The sequence below is a fragment of the Bacillus rossius genome (assembly GCF_032445375.1).
Source record: "Bacillus rossius redtenbacheri isolate Brsri chromosome 9 unlocalized genomic scaffold, Brsri_v3 Brsri_v3_scf9_1, whole genome shotgun sequence".
Classification (NCBI taxonomy): domain Eukaryota; kingdom Metazoa; phylum Arthropoda; class Insecta; order Phasmatodea; family Bacillidae; genus Bacillus; species Bacillus rossius.
In genome coordinates this window covers 3,891,786-3,905,748 of record NW_026962012.1, presented here as the reverse complement: position 1 = coordinate 3,905,748, position 13,963 = coordinate 3,891,786, and the positions used below count along the sequence as shown (strand labels likewise).

Sequence of the window (13,963 nt, the reverse complement as noted above, 5' to 3'; positions counted from 1 at the left end):
AGTACCAAATTTTGATGGATGGATGGATTAAATTAACACAATATTACAATATAAAATTTTTTTTTGTACCATGATATATTATTTATTAGCCTAAACAATAAAATTACTAAAATGCTAAGTGTAAAAAAATGAGGAAATTGGTTAATTCTGAATTATATCTTACACTTTTTTGAACATTTTCAGGGAAATATATTTTCACTCTACTTCATTTTTTAGATGTCATGACACACATTAGAAAAAAAGTTGCAAAAATCCAGGTAGAAATATAAAATATGAGGTAGTCTCTCTTGTAAATAAAGCCATCCCGCTATTTCATTAAATAACAAAGCCACACACAGCACAAAGAACAACTTTTTATTGTTGGTCATTCATCAATACTATCGATTCATGCTGCAGCAGAAAAAATACATTCGAGAGATTAAAATTTGTCGCTTGTGGTACACATGTCACCACTCACCACCTCCGGCTAGCTCAAAATTAGGTGATGAGTGTACATACAGGTTGGTAGCAGGTCACGAATTAATTTATACGCAATGTTGTTTTAATTCATGTAAAAATCACAAAATATTTCGCACAAAAGAACACTAAAAAAAATTAAACTGTACATCCAGAAAAGAATAAAACCCGGAGCCATCGCCCGACCACGGCCTGCTTGGCCCAGCGCTTGAACAACAACCACTCGGCACGGTGCTCGGACAATGACTGACTTTACAGCCTTCCTTCCCTTTGTGCGGGCAGTGTAATTCTCAGCCAATCACAGCGCATAGCAACAGAAACTTCCACGAAATTCTTACTTCTGTTCCCACGACGCAGCAATTTTATCTCTCTTTCACACTCCCGTGACTGTGACTCACACGCCTAGCATGTGAAACAAAGCCTCGGTCGTGGAAAAAACGAAGGAGAATTACGTCAGCATGCCTTCCCACCAGGGCCTGATTTAGAGGTCTGGAGGTCTGGAGGCCTCGGGGCAACAGAGGAGCGGAGGCCCCCTGGCCCCAAATTATTTTCCAAATAAAATGAACAATTTTTTTCAGTCGAGTTTTCCAATAAATAATAAATTGTGAAATCAAGTAGATTCTCTTAGTATTTAAAAAACATACATAAATATAATCGGAGACAAGAATTATATGAAATTAAATTTTAGTGTTAATGAACGGAACCTTCCGTTTGTGGGGGCCCTCCGTTTGTGGAGGCCCCGGGGCTTTCGCCCCGGTTGTCCTCCCCTAAATCCGGCCCTGCTTCCCACACAAAGAAGACCGCAAAAAAAAAAAACTTTAAAAATAAACTTATGTCTTTTAAAAATAAAAACGATAAACACGGAGAATTACATTTACAATAATTTTAAAAGGAAAAATTTTTTACATCTAACCTGGATTGCATAGGGAAGGCTGTAATCTGGGTTGTTACACACATCTTATGACATACTACATGATTAATTCAGAAATGGCTTCGATCAGCACACAGGAAATAGTATTTGGGGTAAAGCTTTGTATTTCTACAAAGCTGATATTTTGCTTGATAAGACAAAAATCTAAAGTTTTTTTTTGTAAGTATTTCACACTACACTATTTTTTTAATAGTGTTATGTTAGTGATTCACTGTTGGCAGGGATTTTTGTTTACCAAAAGAAAAATAATATTTACTGCTAATTTTCACGATGAAAAAATTTATGTTTTGCTTTCCTGTAGTATGCAGTGGTCATGCTAATCATAAGCTTTCTTGTACAAATATATCCTCAATGCCACGAGATATTTTAGTTATGAAAGAATCTTGATAAGATTTTATTTATGAACAAGTCTTGATACGAATCCTATGTTGAATCTTGTGAACGCTCGAATCTCATGGCTTTGATGGATTCGTAGAATCTAAAATTTGGTTGCGCCATCCCTAAAATAATTTCAGTTTTAACTTTCGATATTCAACCTCCAAATGTGAATAGTTTATTAATTGCACAACCCTAACAGTTAAATAAATTTTTGCCCTGGTTGCCAGCCCGAGGTTGCGTTCCTGAATTCCTGAGGCCTTTATTTTTAATTTTCGTATGAAATCAGAAGTGTAAGTGCAGTGTCATTGGTGGTACAGGATCAAGCAGCATGATCACCAACGACCAGAAGTTGAGCCTGTGGTCGATGCTGAAGGCGTGGTGGACGACCAAGAACGTCAGCCCGACCGACCTCATCATGAAGAACCGTGTCGCGGCCGGCTTGCACCTGGGCCAGCTCGTGGAGAAGGACCCGGTGAGAGTCCGCCAGGCCGTCAAGCATCTGTTCGAACTCTACCAGCAAGGGAAGATACGCCCGAAAATAGACTCCCAGTGGCCGTTAGACAAGGTAGGTCTATCGTGTGCCAAGTACCTGACACTTACTGTACTTTTAAGAAAGAAATATTCTATTGATGGACTTGAAACAGAGAGTTCTGGTGGGCACCATTTAGGTGGAGATTTTTTTTTCTGTGCCTACAAATAACTTGTGAACCAATTCCTGGACTATTTCAGTACCTTTTAATAATATTTCTTTACAACATTTTTACATTTCAGTCATTTTTATAATTAAGAAGCAAAATCAAACAAGATACCAAATAGATCTACTAAAATTCAGAAAGATATATTTTCCAAGGTAATTTCCACCAGACTAGTGTGTCCAACAAATTATATTTTAATTGTGACTATAAACTGAAGCGAGCAGTAAAAATTTGAAATACCAGTTAGCAAAAGACTGCTGGAAATCAAATTTACATAACTTCCTGCAAAGTTCCTGTTAATTTTGGAACCTTTTTTTGTGGCCAGTAATCCAGTTTCTTCACTTATTTTATGACTTTCGTGACCTGTAGTCACTTTCCTAGTCTACTATGGCAGACCTTCAATTTTTCTCCCCAAAGTTGAACATAATTCTTTTGAACTATTTACACAGGCCGAAAAGAAAAGATTTTTGGTGCCTAGGATTTGGGCTGATTTCAGCTATATTTGGGGTGCTGAATCTAAATATGAAATTAGTCTTTTCTATCAGCTCTACTTTTTGAGATAAGTGTGAAAAAGGAAGTAAAACGGCCTGCTTGACTCAAGCCACTTCGTTACAGGAATACCCCAGCCTGGGAATCCCCACTTTGTCACTGATACCCCAGGATGGGAATCCCATTTTTCATTTCAATGTTTCAACTAAATTTGAGGTCAATTTGTGAGTTTTAGGCGTGCAGGATAGTTCGAATTTGATAAAAAAAATTAAGTTCCAGTAGAAAAAGGTTGTGTAAATCATCCTGATGTGTTTTGCTACATTTGCAGAGAATACACATTAAAATATAACAGAAAAACTGTTAGTGACCTTGTAAAGAGAGCTTATCATGGATACTTTGGTGTTAAGCTCAGTGATCAGGATAAATCCTGGGCACTGCATCAAGTTTGTAAAACTTGTACAGAACATTTTTACACTAGTGGACTAGCGGGAAAAGAAAAAGTGTGAAATTCAGCGTACCTATGGTTTGGAGATCACCCAAAAAACCACATCGATGATTGTTATTTCTGTCTAGTAAATATTACTGGAATCAATCGAAACAACTGAAGCAAGTGGACTAATCCTGATTAAGTCTCTGCAAGACACCTGGTCCCCCACTCAGAGGAAGTACCAATCCCAGCATTTCATCAGTTTCCAGAGCTTTCTGAGGATGAGTGTTGTCCCTATAACCACCCTTCTGATACTATAATGAAAGTAACAGTGATTATGAGGGGATGTCAATTCCTCAACGTTTCAACCAGGATGAGTTAAATTACCTCGTCAGAGATCTTAACCTGTCAAAAGAAGCTTCTAAAATAACTGGCTTCCAGGTTGAAGGAAAAAAAATTACTGGAACAAGGAACCAAAATGACTTTTTACCATAGAGAGAAGGGTCTGCTACCATTCTTCTCTCAAGAAGAAAATCTTGTATTCTGTCACGATTTTAGAGGAGTCCTGGAAAAAATGAGTCTTCCTGAATTTTTCCTGATGATTGGTGCTTATTTATTGATAGTGTAGCCTCTCGTGTTAAACACACGAGGGGAACAAGGAGTAGGAAGGGAACAGAGTGTGGCGAAAAGTCATCAAAAGCTATTACAACTGAATACATTTATTACTGATTATACAAGAAATTATTCATTACAACATTAATGACGAAAACGTAAACAGTTGATATTTGCGGCGTGGCTCTGATTCGAACGTCTGCGAACAGAAACGTTTAACAATTATGAGACACGTGAATGCAGCTTAACAAATCAACTTTACAATTGCCCGTGCTCTCATACTTGGCATGCCGCTTGGCGCTGGGTACACCGTCAAAAGAAAAGCTAAGTTACAACGTACATAAATTCCCAGACTGTAAAAGAAAATATATTGTTGACCTCTGTCAATGAACAAATTAGCAAACATAATTAACTAAAATACCACTATTCATACTCTAGGTGACTAATACATATAGCATGTATTTACGTAGGTACGCAGACCTCTAATAATTACTTTAACACCTCGTCGACTCTTGTCGACACGTATTTCTGCGGGCAAGTCGATGCATGGATTACCAGTGACTATCTGCGCAAACTATCTTAGCGCGACAAATGCTCGTCGGTGTGGGCACTGGGATTATTCTTCGGGTGTCACTGCCGGGCTTCGCACCTAAGCGTTGTATGTCCAGTCGGTAGTCAAGTCTCTCCTCGGAACTCACAGCTCACACCGCCGTCTCCAAGCCTTGCCTCCGTCACCACTGCCCCTCTTCTCACTCTAAGTTTTCTACCCACTTGGTCTATAAGTGTCTACGACGAAACAGTACTTTACCAAGTGGTAGCTTCTTCCGACGGGCAGCGTGACGGCAGGCCGGCGAGACGTGTTGACGGTGTAGCTTCCTTCCGCAGCCACGGCCAGCAGGGCCTCCGGCTGGTGTCGCTGGCGGTCGCGACGAGTCTCCACCTTCACCGCAATATGGGCCCCCTTTTATACTCTGCGAACTGCTAGTATCAAACATGGCAGAATGTTCTCGGTCGGGGCAACCGGAACCGGCGCCCGCGGAGCACACGCAACAATAGCTCAAAGCGAAGCTTGAAATGTGTTCGTCTAACACAATGGGAACGAATATGGTTCAATACCAATTGCTCAATCAACGACAATGAAAGAAAGATATAGCACCACAGCTTTGGTCTTGGAGAAGATAAAATATCATGAACATCAATGGGTGATTTGTGTGAACTTAAAAATGGTAAAATTTCTGCTCGGACAGCAAAGTGGCCACAACAAATATCCTTGTTTCTTGTGCCTCTGGGATAGCAGAGACACAACACACCATTGGGTTAGACAAGAGTGGCCTTGAATGAGAGAAAATAGTTTTTCCTCCACTACATATCAATCTGGGCCTTATGAAGCAGTTTGTAAAAGCTCTTGATAAGGACGGATCATGCTTTGCATTTATAGGGGGAAAAATGTCTCACTTGAGTGAGGAAAAAATTAGAGCAGGATTATTTAACAGGCCAGAAATAAAGAAAATTCATTAAGGACCGAACTTTCATAAATTCCATGAATGATGCTGAGCGAAATTCTGGTCTTCATTTGTTGCAGTTGTCGAAAATTTTCTGGACCAACAAAAAGCAGAAAACCATGTTGAACTGGTAAACAATATGCTTAAAAATTTCAAATCCCTTGGGTGCAACATAGTATTAAGGTGCACTATTTACACAGCCACCTGGACCTTTTTCCCAAAAATTTAGGAGCCAGCAGTGAGGAACAAGGTGAAAGATTTCATAAAGATATTAAAATTATGGAGGACCACTATCAAGGATGATGGGATACGCACATGATGGCAGATTATTGCTGAAGTTTAAAAAGGGACTGTTCCAGGATATTAGTATATACTAATAATATTTTATAATATAATATTTCTGTCATTTATTAATAAGAATTTCATGTTTAATTTTTTGATTTGATTCATGGGATTTAACGTAAAATGATATAAAACTTATATTTCCCTTAAATGCTACATCTTATAAATTGACCTCCTAAGCAAAAACCAATGCCATATTTGAATTCGGGGCGCAAAATTCAAATGAAATCAGCTCCAAATACCCCAGCATCAAAATTATTGTTGGCCTGTGTAATGCTGTCAAAATAATTTATGGACAGCTTAATTACTTTAGACAAAAATGTCCTAATTAATTTTAAATTTCTTTCTGGGATTCAGAGAAGAATTTTTAAAAAAACAATGAATATCAAGAAACAAAAGCATAATTTTTAAAAAAATTTTCATATGTTTTAGGTTGTGGAAGCAACTAAAGTCTTGGCAGAAAGAAGAAATGTTGGCAAAGTTCTCCTTACCATCAATGATGAAAAACCAAAACCACAATAGTGTTATTAGTGGCAAATCTAGCTAACATTTTTTTTTCTAAAAAAATAAGTGATTAGCATAATTTTTTACCCACTAATTATATTTTGACACAATCTTTTTATGCTGTAAAATGACTTATTCTAAGAAATACATTATGTATTTCTAAGAATTCAAGTTATAGAATTTTATGTTTGTAGTTTGAAATTCACAAAACTAACTGATTTCAATGACAAAATAATTACTCAACACAACTGTGTTACAACAGATGTCTCTTAAATAAATACTAATATTCCCTCAAGATAATGCAGAATTGGTTCATGCTCCCAATATTAAAAGCCTTAGAACCTCACTCTAGCCAGTCCATTCCTTGCAAATTCCTGGTAAACTGTGAACATCACCAACCATAGCTGTGACATGCTTATTGAACATGGTCAATGCAGCATACGTAAACTCTAGCAGCCTTTGTCAAAAAAAAAATTCTTTTACCTTCCATAATGCTTAGTTATGCATGCCAAATTTGCTATTTAATTTCCTTGTTATTATTATTTGAGGGTTTTCCCCATGGTACAACAGCTTTCCTGTACAATGTGTTGAGTCTAAAATTTTCTCAATAGATATTAGATTTTAAATCGCTTGCATTACCTTCCATAACTAAATAACGTTAAGTAGATATCTGGTGATAAAAATTGTGACCCGACAACAAATGTAAAGAGCTATGAAATCAGCTTACAGGAAAATCCCTAAATAATAGAAATGACAAAGGGAGCGTTCAAGTATTACGTAACGCAATTTTTTGATATTTTTGACCCCCCCTCCCCCCCATGTAACGCGCCGTAACGTTTTTCTGTACCCTCCCTCCCCCCTAGTAAAAGTTACGTAACCCCAAGTGACCATTTTTACCTCAAAGTCACAATTATGTGGCGTAACGTACCGGAATAAGTCACTAAAATACCTTTGTTATTGTTTTAATCGCGTTAATGTTATTTAACATTTGATGTGTCTTGCTTTTAAAAGCAAGAGCTTTCTAATGTTATTTTTTTGTCCTAATAAATTTTTACTACTCAATCATACATTTAGCAATCATACATTGAATTACGTCGTTTTCCTGACTTGGCTCTGTCCTTACTCACTTTTTGCTTTATCCGCCATTGTTCTTCTCATTCATTCTCCTATTTTAGCGTTTTACTAATAAAGCTATTAAAATCAAATAACAAATTTTATTTCTAATAATTATTTTTACCTTTGGCAATGCAATTACAAACATAAAACTAACGTGAAATAAAATATATTTGTCAAAATATAATAGTATTTAAGAATACGATCGAACGAAAACGAAAAACATTTAAAATAAAATTAGCCATAATTAAAATAAGTAGATTGTAAAAAAAAAACAATTAAATTGGAGTTTTACTGCTCCTCTGTCCATGGGTTTGCCAGCCACTCAGATTCTTTCATTACTGGCATCCGGAGAGCAGACGAAGAGGGTTCCGGAATTGTTAACCCGCTTGCATCAACTTCGTCTTCGTCGAGCCAATCGGCATCCTCAGACGATGTTTCACAGCAATGCACAATGCAGAGAAGCTCATTTGCCCTTTTTGCAGCAAGTCGCTGTGGCCGTACTCGACTTTCACGAAGGTATTGGGCAGTCTTGCCATGCATGTAACGATTGTGCATTTGCTCACTCTTGTGGGATGTAAAATAAATCCCACAGGTTGAACATACTCGGTTCTTTAGGTCGGATTGTACTGATGGGCAAAATAAATCGTAAGGCATCTGCTTAAACCCTTCTAGAGGAGGCGACAGTTCAACAGACAACCTCACAAGAAGTGGCGAAAACTTGCATGATCCTTTGTCTATGTGACTAGGTACCACGAGCTTGTTTGCGGTTTGAAGGATTGGGCAGGGTGGCGGCAGGAAAGTTTCTGGAAAGACAGATTTTAATGCACTCCTCAAGCGGGAACAGCAGGATTCATCCACGCATTTAATAACTTGCAAAAAATATTGCGATTCACGGACGTGAGCGCTATACCACGCCATATTAGGTTCTGCTGGATCCTGCAAGCTATCTTCAGGGTTTCTATATTCCGCCGAAACATCGTAGTTGTCAATTTTCATACAGTCGGTCGAGTGCTTGGAGCCCATAAACTAAAAGGGTTGCCATCTTGGGAGAACAAAATACGAACAATTCAATCGGGAATCCCCCGTAAAAAATAAACGAAAAGGGTTGCCAATTTGGGAGATTTTAATTTACTAGTTTTTTTATTAACCTTTCAGACCAATCGTCTTTCATACCACAACATTACTGTTGTGATGAGAGAAAATGTCACACATAGAAAACAGTGTATTTTGAATATCAATACCTATATAATTTCTAATATGGCGATTGGAGTCTACGTTGACAACCAAAGTATAACGAAGCCATCCGAATAGCGGTATTTTTTTGTTTTAACTACTTTATTGGAGTTAAAAAAACATTATTCACTAATCCTGTAAAGCAACAAGCAGAAGCAATTTTGTAAAGGTAAAAAAAAATTTAAGTTATCATTACATTTGAAATTTTGAGAAAAATTTTTTTTAAAAAATGTGTGAAAGAATCTGTCTCTACGCGACCGTTCTGAAGGGTTCAAAAAAAAAAAAAAGACTTAACGCGTAGGTCAAACCCCCTCCCTCCCCTGTAACGCATCGTAACGTTTTAAAAGACCCCCCTCCCCCCCAAATTCGTTACGTAATACTTGAACGCTCCCAAAATTAAATATTCAACTCGGTATGAGACCAAGCCTTACATATGTAGTTAATTCAAGAAGATAGCCTATCTGAAAATGCATTACCACCATTCACTTTATAAGTGTTATATTTTTAATCATGATAGAATAACAAAAATGTAACTGTTAGTTTAGTATTTATAGATCAAATAGTGTCTCATACCTTAATAAAATAAGTAAATTTACAACACAAAATTGAGTAACTGAATATTTTAGTCAATTTAACACAAAAATTATGAAATACATATGCAAAGTAACATACCCTCTTTTATTGCATAATCGTCGCACCTATATTTTAGGCCGTCAAAATTGGGACAAAAAAACTTCTTGCGTAAACGTCGCATGTTGTTTTTGGTCCCGCTATTAGATGCCAAGCGCTTTGTGTAGGTATCTTTTCCATAAAAAACTATGTATTTTAAAGTAGAAATGTAATATTTATTCAGACATTACCAATTACTTATTTAATTAACAAAAATACTAAGTTGTCTGACGTGTAAATTTTCTTTTAAAGACGTTTTCAAACGTTTCGACCTTTATCTGTTCGTTTGCGTCATTGTGATGTACCATTTAAAATAATGTAGAAAGCGCTAGTTGGCATCATTCGTGTTTGGTTATGTTGCTTCCCATATAGAGCACGCACACGTAGTCGAATATCGATATCTCGCCAATTGCATGCAATGTGCGCTCTCTGTCAAGTGCCGAGTTAACTACATTTGATGGCTCGCATTCTTTCGTGGCAAGTGTGTACTACGACAATTGTTACACATTAGTTCACGTCACAGATTCAAGTGGCTTGCGTTTGCGTCACAGTTTTGGTTTTTTCTATTTATAGTCAAAGAAAGGTTTTTGTTGCACGACTATTAATTAAATTGTTTGGCATGCTCTTTTAAACTTCACTTTTTAAATAAACGTACTGTCCATGAATGGGTTTTGTTTTCATAAATAACTTTATCTAACAATTTTTTTTTATCGTATAATCATCATACCCCTACTTTTCAAACTTGATTTTAGAATAAAATGTACGATGATTATGCGAGAAAACACGGTATATAGTCCATATTGTTTATAGTCCATATTGGTTGAACAGCTCACAGCCATTACATTAGCATGAGAGTTAATAAGATGTGAAAAGTACTTGCATGCTACTAAGTGACACACACAAGCCGAATAGGTAAAACAAATCCTGCATGAATGTGGAATTGCTATGTTTTTGTCAACAAAACACCCCCAATTTGAAAAGAGTGAAAAGGGGGGGGGGGGGGGGGGGGGGGGGAGTTGCAATTTCATACACACTCAGGAAAGGTCACAAACGTCAAATTTTTCAGTGTGTTTGTGTTTATCACTTAAAATTTACTGCTCACGAGTGAAACTTCTTTATCACCTTAACATAACAAATGACCTACACACTGACAGAGGCTTTTAGTAAGTGTGTATGTAGGTAGTTTGTTATGCGCTTTACATTTTAAAACAGCCTAGTCATATTGCCAAAATGAGTACAGTAGAGCCCTGTTATAATGTTTTTCAAGGGAGCACAAGAAAAAAACATTATAAGCAGGAAAACGTTATAAGCAGGAAATCTCAATTTAGCACTTAACAGTGTTCGAGCTTTGTACCAATGGACTCACCAAGCTATGTAAACAACTTTAATGTTAAAACCAAAGATAGTATACTTGATACATGAATTTTCTGAAACAAGCCAACAATTTTTCAACTTCGTCTTGTTCCCTGGCAAAATTTTGTTTTTAAAGATACACTGCCACATTTTTTGTAAAATTATCTCACGATTCATGATGACAACATTAAGAGTGAGAACGTCTACTCCTTCACCACCTGAAAATGTTTAATTTTGGGATTCCTACATATGAATGAAAAAAAAAATTATTTGTAAGCAATAGAAAACACTTTTAGTAATGCCCTCGCTCAATGGTTGGCAATTTAAATATCGTAGGACTATGTACGTGAATCTGAATACCCATTGGAATGGCAAGGAAGAGAAGAGTTGACTGAGGGTGCCAACTGACACATAACTATGAACATTGTGTACCTTCAGTATATTGCATAAAATTGTATTTTAACAAACTTCGTGTATTGTATGGCAAATGGCAATGATTGTAAACATAAACATACATAAAGGAAACTTTTGATCATAAGTGTTGGAATAATTTGGTTTTAAAACATTTTTTTTTCCATTTATTGAATGTTAGAAAGCAAACATTATAAGCAGGAAATTACACTATTTATGAACGTTATATGCAGGAAATAAATACATTGTCCTTATGGGGGAAATATTGGGACTTTAAAAATATGACATTATAAGCTAAGCAGGAAAACATTATATGCAGGAACATTATAACAGGGTTCTACTGTATATAATAAAACCAATGCCAGGTATCTTGCTATGTTTGTGATAATGAAAAAAATTAGGAGAACTCACTTTTGTGTCTCAGAAACAAAATAAATATCAATAAGATTAAAAAAAAAGCAAGGACACACAAACAAGAATAACCTTTCAAGTTTTTGACCACACATAGGCATACAGCCATATGCAGAAATCTTTTTTTTTTCTTGTTAGGGTCCCTGAAATTAAAAAGGTAGCCTCAAATACTCTGCAAGAACCAACCTGCAACCTGCCTTCTTAAAGGTGTCCTAAATTTTAAGTAAAGAATGCTGGCAGGAATCTGACCGCCAGATCAGAGCCTTAAGGCTTCCTAAATCAAGATGGGGTACGATTTTTCAAAATACCAAGCTGGTTAATAAAACCTCTACGTTAATTTAAGAGAAATTGAATGTGTGCTGCTTGTAAATACTAATGATAACTTAAAATAACGTGTAAGAAGTTCGGATGCATATTTCATTAAAAATATTTTAGTATTAGACCACTACAGAATCTAGCTACATTTGTTTACATCTGACAAGATATTTAATTAATGATTGAATGAACAGGTAAACATTTTGTGAGTGTTAATGCTATAAAATATCATCGTGGAATAATTTTAGGTTTCAGGGAGAGTTTTGGATGTAATATGTAGCAGACCTGCCAACAAAATCTGATTCCAAATCCTGTTTGTAGAATTTAAAAGTCCTGTAAAATCCTGTAATATTCAAAATCTAAATTCACGTTAGGTTTTGCAGTAATTTGACTGTACAAAGTAAAATAGTAGGGGTAAATGTTGAAAGTACAGGCTTATTGAAACAGATAAATTAATTAAATAAATTTTATGTTTAACAACCAGGTGCTGCCATCTGTGGCGGATAATGCAAAAAAAAAGTTCACAAAGACGAAAAGAAACTTTATAGAATTGACTGTTTGATGAATTTCAACAAGACGGACAAAATTTTAATAAAATTCCATGTCAAAAATCAGGTCCAAAATTGGGGTTAAATATTATTTCTCATTTTCGCTTTTATCAAGCCAATTCATTATATTTAAAAAAATTTTGCTCTACAAATTGAATGATTTGAGTTACTGTATCTGCTCTGGCAGTGAATTCTAGTGGCAGGTGGGGAAACTACGTGTAATTCGCTCCAGAGATGTAAATGAAAACACAAATTGTGTATATTTTATCACGCTTGCCATTATTTTTAAGAATTCTGCATTGAATTTTGTGTCCGATTTTTGTATTATAAGTGTATTTACATCACGTGGGACACATGAAATTCCTCGTTACCAGGTTAAATGTTAAAACATCATTGGTGAGTACTGAATGACTTCTTTTTATTTTTACTTTCCTAATATGCAATGTCTATAAGTTTTTTCTTTAACTAAGAATGTAATTTGCAACTATTGAATAAAAAGTATGTGATTCATTTTGTCAGAATGGTGTTTGTCTCATTTCTGGAGTTGTAGCATCTATTATGTTCTTTCAGAATAAATGCCTTCAAATTCTCTATTTAAGTGATATTGTTTACAATAAAGTGATTTATGGTACTAAAGAGCCTGTGTAACCTTTCTTGGGGTAGGATGAATGAGGAATGGGTAATCATATTTCAGTCATGAAGTTGTTGGAATTATGTTAAATAGGGATGGGACGATTCCAATATATCAATTCTCAATACCCAATTCTCGATTCTCTATTGATTCTCTATTCCCTATCGATTCTCGATTCCTATACTGAACAACTGATAGGAGATTTTTATTAACATACAGAGAATTTCACTTGAATTATGAATTAAAGAGGTTTATTTAAAGCCACACACATTTAGCAAATACTTGGAAGTTAAACAGCTTTCAGAAAAAATTCAACACTTATACAAATTGTAGAAACTGTTTTAAACTTTTAATTTATGTACATATAAAAGAAAGATATTGTAGTTAACGTTTTAACAATTAGACATCACTAGTTTTAGATCCTACAAAAATTAACCCAGAGGATGAAAATTAATGTATTAAAAAAACATAAGGCCTTCTCAAAACTCAACAAAATGTCACTACTGTGAACAAACAAAACAATTTACAATTTTTTGTTTAGCAAAACAAGCCTTCGCACAGTTTCAGGGTCTAATCAATTACGTTTTTGGTTAACTATCAGGCCAGCAGTACTGAAAAGTCTTTCAGAATACACTGTGGATGGTGGTATGCTAAGGTACTTTTTTGCCAGTTTTTTTTTAAGTTAGGGAATTTGTAATTTTCCTTCCAGTATTTCAAAATGTCTGCAGTGGGAGGAAGAATTGGTTTCTGAAGGTAAGTGTTTATTTCATCCTTCACAGAAGTTTCCTTTGATTCACACTTGGCATCATTCATGGTGATGATGATGTAAAATTCCCACATTACATGACTCGCTGCTGGTGCTGCTGTTTGCTTTGTTTGGACATTGGGTAACACAGGCTCTGAGACTTTTGGTTAACAAACACATGGCTTTTCAGTCGAG

At 35.9% G+C, this 13,963-nt stretch overlaps 1 protein-coding gene across 1 annotated transcript in view; it reads left to right on the top strand.

Moving 5' to 3' along the window:
- The window catches only part of LOC134542605 (synaptic vesicle membrane protein VAT-1 homolog), a 98,040-nt gene extending 85,127 nt beyond the window's left edge, over positions 1-12,913 (top strand). The window contains exons 6-7 of the mRNA XM_063386984.1: positions 2,083-2,330; positions 6,265-12,913. Of these exons, the coding sequence (XP_063243054.1) occupies positions 2,083-2,330; positions 6,265-6,354 (338 nt within the window). The 3' untranslated portion in view covers positions 6,355-12,913. The remainder of the gene's footprint in view (positions 1-2,082; positions 2,331-6,264) is intronic.
- The last annotated feature ends 1,050 nt before the right edge of the window (positions 12,914-13,963 follow it).